Raw genomic sequence first — 23,209 nt, forward strand, 5'->3', positions numbered from 1 at the left:
CATGAACACACACACACACACACTAAACAACATAGTACAGGCTGTATTCATTCATTCATAAAAGTGTGTTCCCATCTACAAAGTTAAATCTAAACAATAATGTGGGCTTAGCATTTCTGTAACGTATGTGTGTGCATTTTGTCATCATGTGTAGGGCCAGACAGCGCTAGAGGGTTTCCCACTTCCTTCCACTTCACTGACCCCCCCCCCAACCCTGCACTACACCCACACACACACACACCTTTGTATGACTATCTTTGTGAGGACATCTACTGACATAACCTCACCAAAGTGCCTATCTCTAACCCTTGGCCTAATCCTAACCATAACTTAACAGTAACTTTAGCCCTCAAACAGCCTTGTAAAGAAATAAGGACCAGCAAAAATGTCCTCACTTTGCACAAATGTCCTCACTCCAATGGTGTAAAACTCAAACTGGTCCTCAGAAACATAGCTGTACAACAGCACACACACACACTGTTTCTCAGACACAAAGGAATATCAATGTACAGTATGCCGCCTCATGATATCATTGTAAATATTCACTGCAGCTACATTACAATAACATTTATTTTAAGATAAATTTAAGTTATTTGGCAGCACCTTAGATCGTGGTGACTCGGACTACACTTTGGTGCTATTTGCACCTCCAGATATCACAAAGAATGAGAGAGAAAACATGTTGTTGTGATTTGGATGATTATGTGTCTTTAATAGAAGTAAACCCTGAACCAACAGCAAACAAATGAACATTTAACATAACACTGTACACATTCCCAATTCCTATTCATTGTACGGTAAAGTGATAAAACTTTAATGTTAAATTATCTTTGATTTGGTCGTTTGCATCGTAGACAAGTTTATGTGAATTATCTCTGACTTTAAGGCACGCTGGTCCCTTTAGTCTACATTACCGGCCCGCGAAACTCAGGTCAAGCCTCAATGAGGAGCTTCTAGAAGCTCTTCAGTAATGTCAGCATGTACCAAAAGAAAAAATAAAATAAAATAGTTAAAAGTTATCATATAAGAAAAAAAATGTGCTGCATATGTTTCACTGCAATATTATTCTGTATATGGGCAGCTTTGTGTAGTGCATCATTTTGGGGGAGCTCAGATATCTATCAGCTCTATATCCTTAAGGCACCTTAAGCATAGCTGCTCACAAGACACTGTGGGTAAAAATGGATGGGTGAAACGCAAAGAACTAATTCACTTGCCAAATCATTAGGTACAACTGTAAACCTGCACTAAATCCTCCTTCCTGCCTGTTCTAATGTTAAGTTTATACTGAAACAGTGTCAGAGCTGGAGGGTGTAGTTTGTGGTGCTACTAAATTGAACAAAATGGGGTAGCCAAAATAAAGGGAACATGCGACACAATACAGGTCAATAGTTCTACAAACCACAGCCTCCACAATGAAAACACAGTTGAATCACAAGCTCTCTCAGTTATTTAAAAAAACAACCTTCATGAACATAAGATTTAGTGCAGAACTGAATGTCTTAACTGCCAAGTGAGTGTAAATACTTCTCCAATTAAGCTGATTTAGTGGTTTTTGTGGTTTTCATAAAAGATTAAGAGAATAATCTACATCAGAAGTTTTCATTCCATGGACGTGACTGTGTTGTGGGAGATGTTTCTCTTCACGTTTCTTTGTTTTCTCACTCCTGACTGATCTGTCACATCTTGTCAGTCAGTCCCTCCCTCCCCCTTTCAGCTCCTGTACTCGTCTCCACAGTCCCCGATGAGAGTCATGAGGTCCCTGGAGCGCCGTGTCACTGCTTCTATGGCGGCGAGATCTTCAGCCGTCAGCTTCAGGTCTGGACTGCAGCTGCGCAGGCTGTCACCGATGTGCTGCCCCGCCCCTGCGACGCCTAGCCGACAACCGACGATGACCCCGCCCACCGCGGGGCGGTCCAGCACGTAGCGCGTTGCCACGCAGGCCAATGAACAGTCATGTCTCTTGGCAACGGTCTCCAAGGTGACGAGGAGATCCTGGAAAAGATTCCAACCACCCCAAGCATCGATCATCTTCTTGTACTTAGAGAGGGAGGCGGTGTCGAGCTCCGCCCTGGAGGTAGGCTCCGCCCTGCCCAGATAACGCTCGGAGAGCAGACCGCCAGCTGGGAGAGGAGAGGAGAGGAGAGGTGGCGTAGGGGAGCAAAGGAGGAAGGAGTTAAAAGTGTCAGGAAGACACAACAAGAAGGGAGGGGGAGAAGTGATGGAGGAAAAGGAAAGCAGAGGAGGATGTGATGCAGAAACAGAGGGAGGGAAAGGTTAATATAAAAGGACAGAGGAGAGAGGATGTGTCGTCATGCCGACTGACTCCATCTTAGATACCCTCCATTTTATATCTTTACAACATAATGTAAAATGTGCATCGTTGCAGTAGTTCACCTGGAGTCATAGTCAAGTATGTGTGTAATGTAAGATGACTGCGTCTCACCCAGCGTGCCGTAAGTGAGGAGCTGGATGTTATTAGCCAGACAGAACTGCTCCATCCTCGCTGCAGGCCGCTGGTCAACCACAGAGTACTGAACCTGCACAGCCAGACACATTAATGCACGGCTCTACAGAGGCACTGAAGGGGAAGCAGCAGAGAGGGGAGGGGAGGGGAGGGGAGGGAGTGGACTAACATGGAGAGGGAGGCGTTACCTGGTTGCTGGAGATGCGGATGCCTCTGTTGGTGATCTCCTCCAGTCTCTGTGTGTCAAAGTTAGTGAGGGAGAGCTCGCCTGAGGAAGAAATAAAGAGGACACAGGTGGGACCTTGACGTCTTCTTGGGATAAAAATAAAGATCAGCACAAGATGCACACAGTGCTGCCTTCTAAGAATATGTGAGCCAGATGTGGAAGGAAGGGATTATTTAGAGACGGTGCAGGTGCAACATAAACTAGACATTAGAAAAGTCATGAAGGAGGATTTACTGCAGGACTCTTCACTATAATACTTAATGTTTTGGCATGTGAGTGACCTATGTCATGTTTATTGGTCCATGTCTAACAGTAGCTGTTGCGAACAACATACGTATGACTCCGTCCTGCTGCAGGTCAGACAGGTGTCCCAGTGCTTCCAGGTATCTCTTGTCTCTGTAGTCCCACCAGTGAAACTGAACGCAGTCCAGGCTGTCCACCTGCATTCGGGTCATGGAGCGCTGCAGAGCCTTCTCCACCACCTGCACACAGAGAGACGGGTTCCACTTTCAGCAGTGAAACAAAAGCAAAACCTTGGCAGACATCAGCAAGAACACGTAATACTTTACAGCAATCACTGATATCAAACATAACATAGTACACATAACATAAACAAGAAATTCTTCACAGTGAAGAATTGGGGATAACGGGGAAAATAAACATAAACATGAGTAGGATATTTTACAAGTGAAAAATCTACTTGTCTGTGCTCTCTAGTGGAGAAACTGCACTCACTTGCCATTTTGTTAGGTACACTAGTGAATCCATTCTAATATAAAAGACCTGCAGTTAATTTTAGCTTTGTGACTGTTGTGCAAGTGAGTGTATGTCACTAATAATCAGAATAAAAATGCCTCATGTAACCACCTCAATAAGAACAGACTGATCAGTCTGACTGAGAGAGGAACATGGATATGAGTCCATACTGGTCTTTATTGAATGAAGTTGGGGGGAAACCTTCTTCTTCTTCTGTTATATTTCTGTCAGATGCTCCACAGCGAGCAGAACCACTTCGTGAATAAACTTGTATAGTGATGACGCTTCGGGTTACACAAATACCCTTTCTGTGTGGAGTTTGCATGTTCTCCCTGTGTCTGTGTGGGTTCTCTCCGGGTACTCCAATTAAAATACAAAAGCAGGCCGGTAAGTTGATGCATTGGTTTCTACAAAGACACACACTGCTCTCTAGTGGACGTAACCAGCCTCTAAGTCTCCACTGACTAACCTTGCGCTCCATTGGTCCTGGTCTTGGTACGTATTTGGTCAGACTCTGGAGGGCTGGGACGGCACGGCCTGATGATTTGGACTTCAGCTACAGATCAGACAAAAAAAAACAATTGTAAAACACTGGTGTCATGTTTCTGTTGATTTAATTTTTCACCTAAAGTACCAGTTTTACCAAAAACACACTGATGCAAATGATTTAAAAGGAGATGCAGGAGTTGAGGTGTTAAATTAGTTTCCTGTGTTGTGGTAAAAAGCCTAGAAAGCTTGTGGAACGACATGATACGTGAGAGAAGGAAAAGCTCGCCGGGTGAGGGGAGAGCTCTCTCGCCTCTCTGCGCATTATTCCAGGTGAGCGGACGACCACGGTCGATACCATTAGCCTGTCACAACACATCAGCCGCAAAAACTGATCTGAGCCGCGCTGGGACTTGTGAGAGTGTGGGAGCATTTCTTAATGTGTGCACAGAGTCTGCAGCTCTGTGAGGAACTGGGAGTAAAAAGAATCAATACCCAGAAAGGACTGAGGCACCAGGACCGTACAGGATATATTCCCACTCCTCGTAATTAGACTTCTTTTGTCGTCAATGGCTTTTAATCAAGAAACCTGTCCTCTCTGTTTCTCTTTGTGTCTCTTCTCTCTATTTCTGGTTTGTCAAATCTGTCTCTTTTTTGTAAATGTCCCACAAACAGACTGTGGAGCTTCAGCTTCAGTCTACTACCCTACATCACTTTGCTCTTGTGTTGAACTAATGAATTAAACTCAATAAACTGCTGACTCCACTCACATCTTAAGCACTGTGTCATGAAAACTTAGGTTGCTTTGCCTAAATATGTGACTTCTAACTGTGTAAATACTATTTTTTTAGGTGAATTTTAACATCTCTGTGTTTAGTTTAAAATGTCAGAGACGGAATGTGTCTGTGTGTATACACCTGGCTGTTGAACTGTCCAAATATGTCCTCTGCAGGCCCATAAATGTCCGCCATGTCAAATGTCGTCAGACCAGCGTCCATGTAGGCCTGCATGGCCTCCACTGGAAAGATAATGCACAGTTAGATTCTGCAGCAGGTAGTTTAGAAGGGAAGGTTAACATGGGACAGATGCTCAGTGCTGGACATCGAATATCTAGTGTCTCTGTCGTTCTGCATATAAATACTAGGCGTACTTTTAATCTGCATCACATTACACAGAGAGGAGTTTTATTCCTACCAATATACACTCGCATGCCACTTCATTAGGTACACTGGTGAATGCTTTCTAATACAACAGTCCTACACTAAATCCTCCTTCATAACTGTTCTTATGTTCAGTAGAAATTTGGTGATTCAACTGGAGGATGTAGTTTGTGGTGCTGTTAAACTGGGTTGAATTAAACACTAAAGTGTTTCTGTTATTTTGTCTAACCCACTGACGAAATTGGGGCTGTCAATGAAAACAGCTGAATAAAAAGCTCTCCGAGTTATTTGAAAATACCAGAACCTTCATGCAGGCATCTTATAAAGCAATGCATTCGCTAGTGTACCTAATAAACTGGCAAGTAAGTGTGTTTCCAGTTCCTCTCAGATTTGTTATTGATGTTTATTGGTCATCTCTAAAATATCAAATCTGTACCAAACTTGAACAGATCAAGACAAACATGTAATGGTGACGTTAAAAACTAAATTTGACCAATGTGTCGATCACTATTATTATTCATTCATTCATTCATCTTCTATACCCGCTTAGTCCTGTTAAGGGTCGCGGGGTCTGCTGGAGCCTATCCCAGCTGTCATCGGGCGAGAGGCGGGGTACACCCTGGACAGGTCTCCAGTCTATCACAGGGCTAACACAGAGACAGACAACCATTCACACTCACACCTACGGCCAGTTTAGAATCACCAATAAACCTAACCAGCATGTCTTTGGTGGGAGGAAGCCGGAGTACCCGGAGAGAACCCACACAGACACAGGGAGAACATGCAAACTCCACACAGAAAGGCCCAGTCGGCCCATGGATTTGAACTTGGGACCTTCTCACTGTGAGGCATCAGTGCTGCCCCGCTATTATTAAAAATATATGAATTGTACGCAATGTACATAGGCTACTGTTGACATTCTGTATATTAGTTATAGTCTATTCAATGTAGTTAAACGTATTTAAACCTAATGCTGAATACAAGCACCTTCATGAATATAAGATTTACTTAAAACACATGCACTAGTGTACCTAATGAACTGGCAAAATAACCTCAGCTCTTCTCAGTGTAACCAACCAATACTAAACATTACAACCTTCATATAGATCATATATTGTGTTCATTTTAGCAAGTGGTATACAATTAAATAATAGATGTTTATTATTACTTCCTGCTTTTTCTGCTTTCTATAAAAAACAGGATTCAATGTCATATGTAATATTTCCATCCCGCCGGGTTTATTGTTCACCTGCCCGGGATTTGTCCACCGTCCCGTGGGCTCCGGACACCTGCCACATCCCGTTCAGGACCCTGCACACCTCCAGACCTCCGGCCAGTCTCACTTTGGGCACCGAGGACATCCTGCTGCAAGAGCCGGGGAAGAGGCTCCAAGAGGCGGACTGCGGTTTGACTTTACTATCTCTGCAGTAGACAAGAAGAGAAAAAAAAAAGGCACATTCATATTAATTTCTCCTCGTCGCAAATTTGTAAACAGTAAGCAGTGAAGTTCGTGCATTAGCTGAATTGCTCCCATTTACACAAATTAATGTCAATAAAAGATATTTACCTTCCCGGCAAACCGAGCTACATGTATAACATTTAACAACCGGCTTTTAACAGTTACCAAACAGTTTGTGCGACACGGTTACAAAACACCAAACTGTTTCCACCAATAGCTGAAGCCGTCTGACCGGAAATAAATGTCCTTTTTAGGAGTTTGACTGATAACTGCTGCCCCCTGCTGGACACACCCGGAAGAACACTTGAAAATTACTTTTTTTTTTTTTTTTTTAGCTTTATTGACAAAATAGAAACAACATTCAGTTAGCCAAAGAAGAAAGTGTAAATAAATACAACATTTAACTTAGTGAAAAGATAATAAGACAGAGAATACCATTATTATAGAACATAAAAATAAATAAATAAATAAAGGAATATATTCAAAATTAACAGTAAAGTTTTAAGACCTTGTGTTTACACTTTGATTTAACACTTTGATTTTAGTGTTTCACAATATATTCTCATTTCATTATTAAACACTGCTGGATACTGTGTTTCCTTTCAGTCCATTTACATGCAGGCACGACACTTTCCATGTGAAATAAAGAGATTTAATAAGACAACGTGACTTCTGTCTGTATCCTTTCTTTTCAAAGTAGGTTGTAGGTTAATTTTAACACCACAAAGCACATCAAACATATGTCAAATAATAATAATAATAGTTAATTTGAACTGAAGAAAAGAGTTCTGATTGTAATTGTTTTAATATTAGGAGTCTCTTAGATTTCTCTGTTTGAATCATAGTCTTAACTACACATACTTGATTTGATCATGATGAGCTTTGAATACATATCGTTTAATTAATGGAACTTAATTAAAACTGGTTGTGTTTTCCTTTCTATCCTTATCTTTATTGTACATTCACAGGGGTAACCAGGCTATCCCTCCTAATTATTACAACCATAATCTTTAAAATGAGATGTTGAGAATCATATTTGTTTTCCTGTCTGGCATCCAACTACACATTTGATGAAGCCTACAGAACAGTGGTGTAGTGTGTTCATTTGTAATTTGCTCAACGTAAGCGTACTTATTTATATAGAGATGCCTAGACGATCATCATGAACATAGATTTATTTGCATACTCATCTTGAGCTAGCTGCATCCATTAAAACTTTATGTACCTTTTCATTCACTTTACTTTTTATTTTGATGTTTGCTGACCTGAATGATAGAAGCACTGTTACTTCTGAATTTGCATAGTATAGAACTCTGTAATATAGTGTCCTATAAAAAATAAAGGCTCAGAGATGTTTTGTAGTAAAAAAAAATTATCTTTACTTTACAGTTACATTCTTCTGTTAGAAATTACAGACAGTGTGGAGAGAACAGTCCCATTATAAACTTCACTCTGCTGTTGTGGTCGCCGTCGTCTTCTTCTTCTTCCTCCTCCTCCTCTTCTTCTTCTTGCTGGGTGTAGCGTCAGTCTGTCCCGCTGCAGGCGTCGGCCCGTCTTCTGCCTCTGAATCTTCAGACTTTTCTTCTTCTTCTGAAGCTGCAGGTCTCTTCTCGGAGGCGGGGGGACTGTGAGGTTTCTCCTCCGTCTCGCTGTAACAGAGCAGACGGCAACAGTCAACGCACTCATCTAAACGTTGCTCCCGTGTCAGGAGGGTCGCCTTGAATTTAGCAGTTACACGGAAAGTCTATGAAGTCCTCTAGGTTGTGGCACATTCAAAAACCAAACTAAAATAAAGGCAACTAGATATTTGTAAGTGTGAACATATGTGGGAATAAATCTGATTCAGAGGATTTACATGAGATGCAATTGCATGTAAGCAAAATAAGTAAGAGTATACGTTCTTTAGAGATAATAAAATACCTTATCTGAACAACTGCTTCCTGCTGCTTCATCTTCTCAACCCCGTTGTGTTTCTCCAGCAGAGCCACAAAGAAGCCGTGTGTGCGGGTCTTCGCCGGGCTGGCGCGCAAACACTGCGAGAGCGGCTCCTGGCCTCGCTCAGGCCACTGAGGCAGCAGAGGGACCAGCCTGGAGGAGTGAAACTTTTGGTTACGGATCCATCAAAAAGTAATGTTAAGGCAGGGAAAGTGGGGAAAGAGGAGAGTAGGAGAATATCCAACAACAGCAGCAACACAACTCAGCTTATTTTTGATTTAGTGAACGCAGCCTGGCGCTTACCTGAAGCCGGGGTTCTGCTGCAGACAGGCAGCGACGACCTCCTCGTTCTCCTGGCTGTGGATGGAGCAGGTGGAGTAGACCAGGCGCTGCAGGCGGGGGAACCTGAGGCCGTGGTTCAGGCACCGCAGCTGGAAGGAGGCCAGGGAGGCCAGACGGGCCCGCTCTTTCTCCTGGTCAGCAGAGGCGTCGTCCCGGAGGCAAACCATACCTGGATGTCACAGACAGATTAGAGGCTAGAAACCACAACCTCCACAATGAAAACACAGTTGAATCAACAGCTCTTATTTGAAACTTTGGTTACTGTACCTGATCCGCTGCAGGAGGGATCCAGCAGGATATACTCAACATCTTTATACTGCTGGCTGTCAGGGTCCACCTTCAGGAAGTCCTGATTGGCCAGCTGCTGACAGGTGACCCCAGCTCGGAGCAATAGGGTCGACATGGTGGCCAGCCTCTTAGCATCCAAATCAAACGCAAACAGCCTGCCCTTGTTATTCATGCACGCTGCCAAGTGGCTGGTCTTGTTGCCGGGGGCGGCGCAGGCATCGATGACATGGCTACCAGGTGGAGGGTTGAGGAGATGGGCGGGGAGGCAGCTGGCCTTGTCCTGCAGAATGATGTGGCCGGCCTTGTACAGAAAGTGATCGTGGAAGTCGGTTTTAGGAGCGAAGACCAGCAGGTCTGGTAGATGTAGGTCCCTCACGAAGGCTTTCCCCCTCAGGGTCAAGTCATCCAGCCTGACCGCCTCTCCCAGGTAGGCGAAGCCATCCCTTTTCAGGTAGTCCACAGCATCGTCCACGGTGGTCTTCACGGTGTTGACGCGCACATACCTGGGTAGCTGGTCCCCGACAGCCTGCTGGACGCTGGATGGAAGCAGGTCCTGGTTCTTGCTGACCTTCTGCTTCACCTTCATGCGAGCCAGCTCCGCCTGCAGCCTGGAGCGATGCTTCATCATTAGGGCCTTCCAGGAGCCGCCGCACTTCAGCCCCCGGCCCATCAGCAGGTCGTACACCAGCACCTTGGCCAGGGGCATGCTCAGCTTGGTGTGCTTGAGCAGCTTGGTGGACTCGATGATCTCGACGAGGATGGAGGAAAACTTCTGGGTTTCACAGACCAGAGCGAACAGCTGCTTGATGTTCCCGAACTTACTGTCATAGACCAGGGTTTTCAAAGCGGCCTGTTTACTCTCGGCTTTCTGAAGGATCTCAGCGGCTTTCATGTACAGAGCCATGATGACCAAAACGTTTTGCTACCCCGGACCTACCTCGTCCCTATTTCCAGTTAGTTTTTGAGGTTTTAATTAGAAAACCAGGCTGACATATTCCTCTTCTTTATTTAGCGCAATAAGGAATCAAATCAAACACAGACTTAGTTTTAAAACAGCAGCTTCTTGACTATTTTCCTACCAGACACACGTGAACGGAAGGGTCGTGACTCCGGAAGTACAACGGGAAGGAACTGTTTACGTCTGACGTAAAGGACGGTTCAGCCAATCACCGACTGAAAGCTTCTCGTCAGTGACTTTATTACACTGCCTGGCCAAAAAGAAAAATCCGCCTTTAGCTTTGATTACAGCATGCATTCTCTGTGGCTTTGTTTCAATAAGCTTCTGCAATATCACCAGATTTATTTCCATCCAGTGTTGCATTCATTTCTCACCAAGATCTTGTATTGATGATGGGAGAGTCTGACCACTGAACAAAACCTTCTCCAGCACATCCCAGAGATTCTCAATGAGGCTGAGGTCTGGACTCTGTGGTGGCCAATCCATCCAATGAGCTGACCTCATTCTTTAGACAACATAATGTTGCTGAACCTAGACCAGGGGGGTATTCCAGAAAGCAGGTTTACCGCTAACTCTGGGTATGTAAACCCAGAGTTAGCGGTAAACCTGGGATTTCGGTTCCAGAACGCTCAAAAATGATCAGGCTATGTAAGTAACTATAGTAACATAGGCTCTGAACTTAACCTGGTAGGGGTAGGTTTTGTTCAGGTTATGTTCGGGTATTTAAGTGCACGTTCAGCCAGACCGCTGTTTCCACACTTGTCACACAATGACGTTTCCTTTTGAGGAAGATCCAATTGACATTGAAGCACAAATCATTCGGGCTATTCACCGTGAGAGGATGATAAGACCACGACTTAATATCCTTTCTTTTCCTGATGAGTTTTTGCCAGAGCGCTACTGTTTTTCTGCGGAATCTTTAATATATTTAAACAGCATTCTCCATCCCCACATTTCGAACGTTACGCATCGTGGATTCGCTCATCGTAATTGTTGCGCGTGCGATAGCCTATTGCACAACATTGCAACGTTGCGCAATGAATTAGTTCCTGCTATTGAGGAGCAGATAGGAACACATTCAGCAACTTGACATCAGAGATGGTCAAAGAATGCGTGATGAAATCTGTCACAATCACTTCAACCAAAAAAAATAAAATAAATGCACGTAAGACTGTTTCACACATTTATTTGCCCATTGCGTGTTTCATGGCCTGAAAAGAGAAAACACTTCATTATAGAGCAAATGTTCTGATCCAATGTTCTCATGCACTGACAGAAAACATGAAGCAACTATGCTCTAGTCTCTGCACAGCATTTCTTTACCTCGATTCCTACGTGACTGCTGAGAATGTCTATTCATCCTCCTATTATTTATATGAACGGTAATATTGGCTATAAATTGGTCATTTTCGAACATGCAAATCTACACAAATTAGACATAAGTGATTTAGGCGTAGGCCTATTAGGGTAAATACATTGCACTTGTTCATTTTGCTCCTCCTGGGAGGTTGAGGGCTCCGATGACGTGCCCCCAGGAATCCCCTCCATCATCGGACGCCCTCGATTGATACTGATCGCCAACTCCTCCACAGGGGTGAGGGGGGACACCGCTGGCCCAGAACCGGTCTTCCTCTCCTCTGCTTTCTTCCTATTGGCTTTGAAATGAATGTAACTTGTTGCAATATGGCAATTCAAGAATATAATACTGGATAAGTGATGTCTAAGATGATGCACCCAGATATATCTTACCAACTTGGACAATGTTTTTATATTTTGTTTTGACCTGCGGCCACGTTCTCTTAAGGGCGGTCGGGTTACATCTAATTAAAAATAATACAATATATGACAAGGTATTCTATAGTATAAGAAAGTCTCATACAAAGCAGTTAATATGTAGCCTAATATCTACTGAATTATTGTGCTTCTGACACATTAGTGTGCTATAGCCTACTAAACTTACGCATTTACGCGGTCGGCAATTCTCTGCCAAGCAAGGTCTCGTTCCTTGGCAGACGCGCAAGTAGCCTATTGCTTTTTTTCGTGATTATCGCTCTTTCCTCCTCGTACGCCTCGAGCAGAACTTGCTGCTCCGCTTCAGAAAAATAGGCTGCTCTGCGCTTTGCCATTTTTACTCATGGTTTCGACTCTCAATAGATGATGCCTTTAACTTCGCCGTGATCGCGCACAACTCTAGGTTAAACAATCCGGGGTTGATTGAACTGATTGCTAACCGGTGTTTTGGAACCGACAGCTCGGGTTTAGTCGCCTCAGGTTCAGACAACCCAGAGGTTAAGTTTTATCTCAGTGTTTGTTAAACCTGCTCTCTGGAATACCCCCCTGAGCAACTGCAGCAACCCCAGATCATAGCACTGCCCCCACAGGCTTGTACAGTAGACACTAGGCATGATGGGTGCATCACTTCATCTGCCTCTCTTCTTACCCTGATGCCCCCATCACTCTGGAACAGGGTAAATCTGGACTCATCAGACCACATGACCTTCTTCCATTGCTCCAGAGTCCAATCTTTATGCTCCCTAGCAGTTAGCCTCACTGATTAGTGGTTTTCTTAAGGCTACACAGCTGTTCAGTCCCAATCCATTGAGTTTCCTTCTCATTGTACGTGTGGAAATGTTCTTACTTTCACTATTAAACATAGCGCTGAGCTCTACTGTTGTTTTTCTTCGATATGATTTCACCAAACGTTTAAGAGATCGCCGATCAATCAGGATTTTTATCCTTCCAGTTTTTAATAATGCGTTGGACAGTTCTTAACCCAGTTTTAGTAGTTTCTACAATCTCCTTAGATGTTTTCTCTGCTTGATGCATGCCAATGATTTGACCCTTCTCAAACAGACTAACATCTTTTCCACAACCACGGGATGTGTCTTTAGACATGGTTGGTTAAGAAATGAGAAGCTACTCAGAAACTTAACAAATGGAATCAACTGCAGAGATAAAAAAAAAAAAAAAACGAAGCGAAGACTGGACTTGTTGTCCTATTGTCGTTGTTATAGTTTCATTTTGTTTTTAATTTATCATGACCTGGGGGGTATTCCAGAAAGCAGGTTTAACAAACACTGAGATAAAACTTAACCTCTGGGTTGTCTGAACCTGAGGCGACTAAACCCGAGCTGTCGGTTCCAAAACACCGGTTAGCAATCAGTTCAATCAACCCCGGATTGTTTAACCCAGAGTTGTGCGCGATCACGGCGAAGTTATAAAGGCATCATCTATTGAGAGTCGAAACCATGAGTAAAAATGGCAAAGCGCAGAGCAGCCTATTTTTCTGAAGCGGAGCAGCAAGTTCTGCTCGAGGCGTACGAGGAGGAAAGAGCGATAATCACGAAAAAAAGCAATACTTGCGCGTCTGCCAAGGAACGAGATCTTGCTTGGCAGAGAATTGCCGACCGCGTAAATGCGTAAGTTTAGTAGGCTATAGCACATTAATGTGTCAGAAGCACAATAATTCAGTAGATATTAGGCTACATATTAACTGCTTTGTATGAGACTTTCTTATACTATAGACTACCTTGTCATATATTGTATTATTTTTAATTAGATGTAACCCGACCGCCCTCAAGAGAACGTGGCCGCAGGTCAAAACAAAATATAAAAACATTGTCCAAGTTGGTAAGATATATCTGGGTGCATCATCTTAGACATCACTTATCCAGTATTATATTCTTGAATTGCCATATTGCAACAAGTTACATTCATTTCAAAGCCAATAGGAAGAAAGCAGAAGAGAGGAAGACCGGTTCTGGGCCAGCGGTGTCCCCCCTCACCCCTGTGGAGGAGTTGGCGATCAGTATCAATCGAGGGCGTCCGATGATGGAGGGGATTTCTGGGGGCACGTCATCGGAGCCCTCAACCTCCCAGGAGGAGCAAAATTAACAAGTGCAATGCATTTTCCCTAATAGGCCTACGCCTAAATCACTTATGTCTAATTTGTGTAGCCTTGCAAGTTCGAAAATGACCAATTTATGAACTTCTCAGTTGTAGGTGGAGGTGGAGTGGTGGAGCCCGCACGCGCGCGCAACAATTACGATGAGCGAATCCACGATGCGTAACGTTCGAAATGTGGGGATGGAGAATGTTGTTTAAATATATTAAAGATTCCGCAGAAAAACAGTAGCGCTCTGGCAAAAACTCATCAGGAAAAGAAAGGATATTAAGTCGTGGTCTTATCACCCTCTCACGGTGAATAGCCCGAATGATTTGTGCTTCAATGTCAACTGGATCTTCCTCAAAAGGAAACGTCATTGTGTGACAAGTGTGGAAACAGCGGTCTGGCTGAACGTGCACTTAAATACCCGAACATAACCTGAACAAAACCTACCCCTACCAGGTTAAGTTCAGAGCCTATGTTACTATAGTTACTTACATAGCCTGATCATTTTTGAGCGTTCTGGAACCGAAATCCCAGGTTTACCGCTAACTCTGGGTTTACATACCCAGTTAAGTTCAGAGCCTATGTTACCATGGTTACTTACATAGCCTGATCATATTTGAGCCTTCTGGAACCGAAATCCCAGGTTTACCGCTAACTCTGGGTTTACATATCCAGTTAAGCCAGTAAACCTGCTTTCTGGAATACCCCCCTGGATGGGTGAGAAGCTTCACAGACGTGATGCCAGTACATTCTCTGGGTATTTACATGAGAACACACTGGTGTTTATTTACACAACGTGAACTGTCAACACTGCAATAAAAATCAAGTTATCCATCATTCAGTATGAATGTTTGAAAAGCAACAGTAACGGACTAATGATGTCAACCTAAGATGCAGACAGTTGGAATCAATTTCTTTAACAAAATCCATAATTGCAGCAAATTTAAAGTGTCACGGACAAATATGAATATAAACATATTGTAAAAGACAAAAAAAACACAAAACATGGCTTTTAAGCTGAAAAGATGCTCGTTCAATTTACAAATATAAGTTACAATTCACCTACAGCAAAAAATAAAATGCTTCAATACATACAGTGAATGCCTGAAGTAACCGACACCTTTTGCTTTAAGCATTTACAATCCATACTCTCAGTGACAGCGCTGCAAACAAGTACAGCAGCACAAAAAATATTCTGTTGAAGCTGATGTCAAAGGTAATATTATCGTTATTGCTGATTTGATTGTAATAGCTTTCCTTTTGTGGCACGCAGGCAGGCATTACGGTGGACTGTAGTGTCTTTGTGTTGAGTTGCAAAGTCACAACATGTCAAATCCTGTACATAAAGACACACAGTATGTGTCATTCTCTACTTACAACGAGAATATAACGGTAGAATGAGGTTTTCAGAGGAACGGATCTTAGTTTGAGCTACGAAATCCCTCGACTTTTCTGGCGTGCATTTCTGAACACTTCTTAATTGACACTTTGGATTACATATGTAAGTCTTCAGTATTGTTTCTGAAAAGCAGTCGAGCTATTTTGTGAGCAGAATAAAGTAACTGTCAGTCACAATGAGCGCAGTCATCTGAATTGATCTTAATGTAAGAGGTATTTTGAGTAGAGTGCCCTCGGTATGGGGAGGTTTGGGTGTTTTGTTTTTGGGAGAGGACAGACTGAGCACACCCAACTCTCACTTTATCAGTGTTTAGAAACCCTGCTGGCCTTTTTAACAGTCTTTGTCTTTCCAGAGTCTTTGTATAGAAGCAGCCTCTCTGTGGTGTGAGGCGGCAGGCGGTTTCTCTTCGCTCTGAGGATGCACACCGCCATCGGACAGAGCCGGTCGAAACCCCCGGAAGTGGACGGTATCGCCAGCAGCTTCTTGGCGATGCCTTGGAGCCCGGGGTACCGAGAAGCAGATTTCCAGTACAAAATACTGGAGTTGCTTTCCCACAGTGGTTCAGCGAGATAGGCATCGAGCTCTGACGTCTTCATTGTCTTCGCTGGTGGCTGGAGGAAGTGGAAGATGGATTTGCGCTTGAGTTCATTTCCGCTGAGTCCATCGCAGTTGTTGTCGTCTGCGACGGCGCCTGATGCTTCCACTACGGGGCTGGCTCGGCTTTCTTCTTCCACATCCTGGTCCCCTTTCAGCTCACTGTGAGTCTGATCCTTATCTGCCTCCACAGCAGGCGAGGCTGAGGTCTCTTTGTTTTCTAATGCAGACTCCACAATGCTGCGAGCCTGATTCTTTGACAGAGGTGTTATGAAATCTGTCTGCTCCTCCAGTTTGGCATCAGAAAATGGCTGGAAAAGGGACGAAATACGAGTAAAAGGGCTGAATGTAGGAATGTGGATGTATTCTGTTCTTATAAATGGTTAGTCCCTACAGAAATATTATATATATATATATATATATATATATATAAGATGCTATATTGCATTCCACCTTTAACACTAATTCAGTACCTGCAGTTTGATCCTGGGGTCAAGCACAGCAGCCAGTATCACGTCGTTCTGGTGGATCAAGGACTGGAAGTGGGTGTAGAGGCCCGTGCGCAGGGCTTTGCAGAAGTGGGTGTAGTTGGTGACACGACTCTCTAAGGTCTTATCAAGACCAACGAGGGAAGGTATGATGAAAGAGATGGTCACACCGCTTCCTTGCAGGACCTAGGTTAGAAGAGGTTGTTGTTGTTTTCACATCATACGCAAATAATAAATATTCATACTGTGTTTACACTAGGGCTGCCAATAGTTTAAAAGACTTAATCATAACATGATAAACCCCGTGATTTACATCTGCAACAAAGCACATTTGTAGAAAATCCAGTATAAATGTACCAGGAAGGGATTTATAGTTTGCATTACTCTAATGAATATCTAAGCAGTTCAGAAAGCTACCTACTTACTTCATATCTATGTTTAATGTCAACTCAGATTGACTGTAAATGCAAATAACTGACAGGCAGGGCTTTGAAGCTGAGCTTGCTGAACAAGTTCACAGTCCTATTATGCATATACTTAAACTGACTGTTTAATTATGTACAACAATACACAAAACTCTATTATAAATCCACAATACATGAAGTTGTCACTAACTTGCTCTATTACCTGCAAAGCTTCCTCAAAGGGCTCGAGGAGACCCAGAATGTCAATGACCTGCTCCCTCTTGGCCTTGACCAGAGGAGGGGCGCTGGCTGTGTCGTTAGCCTCCATGCGGGCCTGGGTCAGAAGCGCCATGACGGCACTCCAGGCCGACTCCTGCACCATGCGCCGTAACGACTGCATCATGGAGTTCCACCGACAGTTGCTGGAGGAAGGCCACAGAGAGACGCTGCACTCCTTCAGTAAAACCTGAACAAAAAAATTATTAGTAAAACACCTGAAAAGTAGTGTCTTCGCTTTGAATTTGCACGTCAGAGTTTAATTTGTGATTTCAAATGAATCTGCTTGCCACAAGAAAATATCTAGTGTCGGTAACATTTAACCTGTAAGACTAGTTCTCCTACCTCGCTCCAGTACGCGCTGCTCTTGAAGAAAGCCAAGACATTGTGCACCTGTGAGAGCAGGTTCTCCACCACTCTGGAATTCTTCAGGGCGTCCTTGATCACCATCTGCAGTGTTTTGGCAACACATGTGTTCCTGGTTCCAATCTGCACCTCTGAAAAGGGCGACTCCGTTTCAGACATCTGGTCTGACAGAAAAGCCACCATTTCATCTGCATCTGGTTCTCCCCTGTTGGATGAGCACATGATCTTATAGTCGCAGAACAAGTTGTTCCCGGTCAGCACTTCCTTGGCCTGGTTGGTGAGGACATAGCCAATGCTATGAGGGAAGATGCCGTAGCTCAGCAGCACACCTTCAAGCTCACTGGCCACGGCAGCGCTGAGGTTTTTGTGGGTCAGGTGACGAAAGGCCACGATAGGACGGCGGATTTGCCAGAAATCACTGACAAAGTGGAGCTGCACAACCAGGATGGGGTCCTCCACTGGTTGGGACTGATTCCCGGTCCAGAGGTCAATGGTGACATGAATGGGACGTTCACCATCTTTGGAATTGGCAAGGCAGGCCTTCAGGTCACGGATGAGCTGAGGCTTGATGGCTCTTTCCACATCGTCATAGAGCTGCAGGCCAACGGTGCGCTGCGACAGTTTATTGTATTCAGGACACATAGTACTCATGAATGACCTGAAGCCTGCACCCTCAACCAAACTGTAAGAAACAAAGACAGAATAACATTTTTCCATTTAATAACATGAAGGTTTAGACGAGGGAGAGGATTTGAACCGAGGGACTAGCGAACTTGACTAATAATTTAGTGTAAATTACCTGAGTGGCAACATGTCCTCAGCAATCATCCTCAGTGCTGCATCAGTGAACTTCTTCTGGTCCACATGCATGGATGATGGTGCAGCGCCAGAGCTGGAGCTGGGACTAGAATTTGAACTTGCAGGCAAAAAGGGACTCGGAGAGGAGAACCTCTGCTTGGCTTTCTGCTGCTGCTGCTGCTGCTGCTTCTGCTGCTGCTTGTGCGGCTTTGCCTTCTCTGGCTTGCCCTTCAACAAAGCACAAAGTGAAATCAAGCTTGCTACCTGGCAACATCTCAGACAAACTCTTCCACAAACATTCAGGGTATTTTTTAATTCAGTTTAAATCAAAATCATATATTGTAAGCTTACCACTTCAGGAGTTACTGGTTCAGCATCTAATACAACATCACATCTGAAGTCCACCTGTAGCACAACATATTATGTAAATACACAATTTTTTTAAGATATAAAGCAACCATTTTATTATGTAACAAACATTTTGATAGCTACATCCCAGACATGACTTATCAGTTACCAAAATCTGATTCTCTCACCCACATTTTCATTCATTTACAGCCTGTTAAAACTTCAGTATATGCTAAAGTCAATAAATACCTCTCCATCCACAAACTGCTGAATATCAAGAGAAATGTTGTCGGCCCCATTTTTGAACAAGCCCAACTCCACTTTACGTTTGATGGTGGCGTTCCAGTGATTCTTCACAGAATTGTCTGATCTGCAGAAGGAATCAAAGATTAACATTCAGTCTACCGTCTCAAAAACAAACAACGTATTTTATAACAACAAGAAATAACACATTTTATCAAGTTGCTCCTAACTGAGCCACCTTCCGGGGAGTAGCCTGGAAATCTCAGCCCACCGGTTTCCCAGAATGGAGTGGGCCTTGTAGATAATGAGGTCTTCTTCGTCGGTCCAGGAGCTCTTCTTGATCAGTGGGTCGAGGTGGTTGTGCCAGCGTTCACGGCACTGTTTCCCCAGCCGCCCCTTCAGGTGCTTGGCAATCATAGTCCAGTGTTTGGTGCCATATTTGCCCACCATCTCGACTATCTATACAGCACGGATAGAATACGTAACATTAGAAGTAAAAACATGTAGAGGACAACTTTTAAACAAGTCTACGTCAGATGCTCCATATTTTAAAATTTCCCACCTTTTCATCTTCCTCTTTGGACCAGAAGCCCTTGACTAAATCAGGATCCAGATCATTTTTCCAGTGTTGCATGCACTGAACTTCTGTCCGCCCCTGTCCAAGCAAAAGGAATCATCTTTAGCTATTCTCCTTAAAAAGCTACGGCAAGTACAATATGAAAACAATTCAATATGAATAGATGAAGTAGGATTCATACATTAGTTCCAATCCTTAAATGCTTTCTTTTGTATCATGAATAATTCATGGCTGATTTCACTTCTACTGGTACTTACTGGCAAAAAACTGGCAATGGTTTTCCAATCTTTTTTTCCAAAGTTGCTGACCAGAATTTTGAGATTTTCATCCTGCACACCAGAAGAAACACATTCAGGCACTGTTCAATGTAATGAGAACTTTCATGTCAATGATCCGGTATGGTTTATCATGATAACGTTGAACAGGAGATTCTGATCATGGATGTGATCATGTCATAAAGAAGCAAACTCTCTTAGGAATGATTCCAGCACCATGTTGAAATATACGGCACCATCAATCAAGGCGACTCTGAAGGCTGAAGGGGGTCCAACATAGTACTAGCACGTGTGTACCCAATAAGGTAGTCAGTGAGTATAGTGAGGTAATTCAGATAATGTCAGCAAAAATCTTTTCTCTCACCTCTTCCTGAGTCCATCTGACTTTACCCCTAGCTCCATCCTTCTTGTCTGTTGCGTCTGAATCTGTATCGATGCATAGATTACCATCGGCCTCTCCTTCCATGCTGCAAACAGACAAATAACCAATGATTGAAATAAAATTGAATGGTTTTATTTCGACATATAAAGGGGGAGACACACCGGAGAGAAAAGACATCTCAGCACATTGTGTGATATGAACGTATGCTGTAGTGGGAATGGACATAAGAATGGTTTAATTCATGTCAACATTTTCAGGTAAAATTATTCACCTTTTCTGCATGTGCTTTAGCAATATTTGCCAGTTTTTGTGCCTGGTCCACATGTTAACTTAACTAACCCACAACTGAAAACATAACCTTCTGCACATAGATAAACACAGACTACAATGGTTTGAAGCCAAAGATCGTGCTAAAATGTTGTTGCCTTTGCAATAATTAAACTCTGCTGGATCTCCTCCTCTCCCATCACTTAAACCACCCATACACACCAGCCTCTATTACATACACTCACTCGCCAGTTCATTAGGTACACCAGGGAAATCCAAAAAGGTTCAAAAAAGGCAACTGGACTTGTAGATTTTTAGAGAGTGAGTTTCACCACTCATCATCCGAGTAGCTTCTTCAGTTCTAGGGGACTGGTGGGAAGTCTGAGGTTTAAATAGGAACTCCTCCTGAATAAACTTGCTTGTTGTGCTAATAACAAGTCCCCTAGAACTGAAGAAGCTTCTCGGATGAGCGGTGAAACGTCTTCTCTAAAAATCTACAAGTCCAGTTGCCTTTTTTGAACCTTTTTTTGGATATACCATGACCTGGATGACTGAGAACCTTCACAGACATACACCAGGGAAAACGCATATATTCAAATGCAATAGTCCTGCACTAAATCTTAGCGTCATGAAGGCTATAGTATTGAGCATTAGTTTTAAATAACTCAGAAAGCTGTTGATTCAGTTGTGTTTCCATTTTGGAGGCTGTGGTTTGTAGTGCTATTGAACTGTGTTTATTATTATTATTTTGGCAGCCCTGTTTTAGTCAGTGGGACAGGCTAAATGACAGAAACACAAAGTGTTCAATTCAACCACAAAGTACATCCTCTAAAATGACCACCCAGTTGAAGTCTCTCTCAAAAACTGAGTCTGCTCAACTCTGAGCCTTAACTGGACTTTTAAGTATCACTGCATTACTGTACCTTGCACTTTACTGACACAGCTGCAATATTGGAAATGTATGTATATACAAGAGACATCCCCGTTTAACTTCACAGTTTATATTTTATGTTATTTTGTTTAATTTTAATAGTTTTTCTCTCAGTTATACATTTACACGTCAGCAGTATGCTCTTTTTTTTTTACTACTGGCTGCAGGTACTAAAATACATTTCCCTGCGCATTGTACTATGTATAACTGTGCATGTGACAACTGTGCATCTTATCTAATTTTCAGCGTCAACTGAGCATTAGAGCAGTCATGAAGGAGCATTTAGTACAGGACTGTTTGTCTTAGTTTACCCCAACAAACTGGCAAGTGAGTTCGCGTGGCCAGACTATTTGTTTGTTAGTGGAAAAGTCAAACAAAAAGACAGCAACAATATTGGTCTGAACACCAAAACTAAATTCCAGTGTTTAAATCTGTGTTCTTCAGTGTGTATTTAAATCCTCAGTCACTACTGGTCTGTGTGGTTGACTGTGACTGGTATCAGAAACATTATCAGACCACTGTTAACAGCTAAAAGGAAGTAAGTCCAGTTTCCCTCTCTTGTTGTTCACCAATGTGCTCCTCATACATATGTCAACAGTGGAAGTCTCTAAAACAAAGCTGCGCAATCCGGTTTTGTAAACGCTTAAAATGTATTTAATACTGACAGTACAACCAAAATATAACTTCACTTATCCGACTTTCTTCTCATCCAGTCACATATTTGACTAGTATGCGTGCTGTGCTTCCCAGTAGCAGCAGCAGCAGCAGCAGGGAGCCAGAAGTTAACTGCCCACAAGAAAAACTGATAACAAAGTGGCTAGCGTTAGCTTCTGCGAACCAAACAATGAATTCTACGCAAATATTAAACGTTAAGCGATACATTCAAAATACACACTGCACACTCTCAAAACAAAACTACTGCGATTAATTTTGAAAAAAATGAAGGACGAACTACACCACTTACATTTAAACTTGGCTGTAACTTTGAGCTAGCTAGCTCAGCTAACAGCTCTCAGAACGCTCTTCTCGTGCAGACGTTGGCTGTCAGTTAAGAGTAGAGCGCCCCCAGGGGTGAGTGTGCGCAGACGCAAACAAGCCTACCAGCCGAAAATTAGGTGTGTGTGTGTATGTGTGTGATGGACATGGATGTTTAAAGAAATAAAAATAATAATTGGCTGACATGACAGTTGGGAGAACACAGAAAAATGCCTACCTAAACTTCAGACTGTGTAACTGCTTCTGGAATACAGCCGGGTCCAGCTTCCCCAGCTCACTACCATGACACAACAGGAACAACGGCTTTAAACGGGCGTTAGGGGGGGAAAACAACCGTCCGTCTCCCTCACACTCTCATAGGCACAGTAAGCAAAAACAATACAATACAATACAATACTTGATTTACAAACATAAAGATGACAGCATTTTAACATTATCTTTCCACTTTAGACACTGCAGTAACACACGTTTTGTTTTATTTTATTTTTAACGTCCACACACAGTTCCCCACACTTACCCGCGCGACATCCCTCCTCCTCCTCTCTTCCTCCCAGCTCGAGGTGCAGACAGGAGCTAGCTAAAATAGTTTAACAGTGGCTAAAACACGTCTTCTTTACAGGAGCAAATTAATACCCCGATAGCAGAGGGTGAATTAAATGTGCACCCTTCACTGAAATAAAGCTTAGGTTAAGGAACTCTTGGGGGTGTATGAGTAGAAATTTACCCGCGACTGAAAATCAGAGGTCTGTTCAAGAGCAGCATGGCTGCAGAGACCAGACGCACACTCCCCGGAAGCGACCCGTGTGATCAACGGTTTCAACGGTCGCTAACGGTGCGGTAGCAGAATGGCTGCACTGCATGTAAGACGGTGTAACATTTACAAAAAAACTGATAAC

General features: G+C 43.2%; 3 protein-coding genes across 5 annotated transcripts; all 3 read right to left on the reverse strand.

The window, feature by feature from the left end:
* Nucleotides 1-682: 682 nt before the first annotated feature.
* Nucleotides 683-6,734, reverse strand: LOC311494064 (uncharacterized protein). The gene is made up of 8 exons (XM_084552913.1): nucleotides 6,663-6,734; nucleotides 6,345-6,517; nucleotides 4,853-4,953; nucleotides 3,919-4,005; nucleotides 3,028-3,175; nucleotides 2,656-2,735; nucleotides 2,447-2,540; nucleotides 683-2,123 (listed from the first exon to the last, which is right to left on the reverse strand). Exons 2-8 carry the CDS (start codon nucleotides 6,454-6,456, stop codon nucleotides 1,714-1,716), a joined length of 1,032 nt encoding a protein of 343 aa, XP_084409039.1. The 5' UTR covers nucleotides 6,457-6,517; nucleotides 6,663-6,734; the 3' UTR covers nucleotides 683-1,713.
* Nucleotides 6,735-7,871: 1,137 nt separating this feature from the next.
* Nucleotides 7,872-10,359, reverse strand: nsun5 (NOP2/Sun RNA methyltransferase 5). Its single transcript, XM_084554258.1, has 4 exons — nucleotides 9,099-10,359; nucleotides 8,793-9,000; nucleotides 8,475-8,642; nucleotides 7,872-8,203 (listed from the first exon to the last, which is right to left on the reverse strand). Exons 1-4 carry the CDS (start codon nucleotides 10,021-10,023, stop codon nucleotides 8,002-8,004), a joined length of 1,503 nt encoding a protein of 500 aa, XP_084410384.1. The 5' UTR covers nucleotides 10,024-10,359; the 3' UTR covers nucleotides 7,872-8,001.
* Nucleotides 10,360-12,244: 1,885 nt separating this feature from the next.
* On the reverse strand, nucleotides 12,245-23,209 carry mybl2a (v-myb avian myeloblastosis viral oncogene homolog-like 2a). 3 transcript variants are annotated; one of them, XM_084553597.1, is made up of 14 exons: nucleotides 22,831-23,209; nucleotides 22,531-22,590; nucleotides 20,102-20,204; nucleotides 19,720-19,791; nucleotides 19,448-19,540; nucleotides 19,157-19,344; nucleotides 18,892-19,012; nucleotides 18,646-18,699; nucleotides 18,296-18,522; nucleotides 17,476-18,178; nucleotides 17,078-17,320; nucleotides 16,436-16,636; nucleotides 13,120-16,273; nucleotides 12,245-12,296 (listed from the first exon to the last, which is right to left on the reverse strand). In XM_084553597.1, the coding sequence occupies exons 1-13, from the start codon at nucleotides 22,839-22,841 to the stop codon at nucleotides 15,671-15,673; spliced, it is 2,679 nt and encodes an 892-aa protein (XP_084409723.1). In that variant the 5' UTR covers nucleotides 22,842-23,209; the 3' UTR covers nucleotides 12,245-12,296; nucleotides 13,120-15,670. The 3 variants fall into 3 exon arrangements, with proteins under 3 accessions (XP_084409723.1, XP_084409722.1, XP_084409724.1); XM_084553596.1 differs by having other exon boundaries at nucleotides 19,124-19,344; XM_084553598.1 differs by lacking the exons at nucleotides 22,531-22,590; nucleotides 22,831-23,209 and adding an exon at nucleotides 22,282-22,329 and having other exon boundaries at nucleotides 19,124-19,344.

The sequence above is a fragment of the Chelon labrosus genome, assembly GCF_963514085.1.
Source record: "Chelon labrosus genome assembly, chromosome: 10".
Taxonomy (NCBI): Eukaryota; Metazoa; Chordata; class Actinopteri; order Mugiliformes; family Mugilidae; genus Chelon; species Chelon labrosus.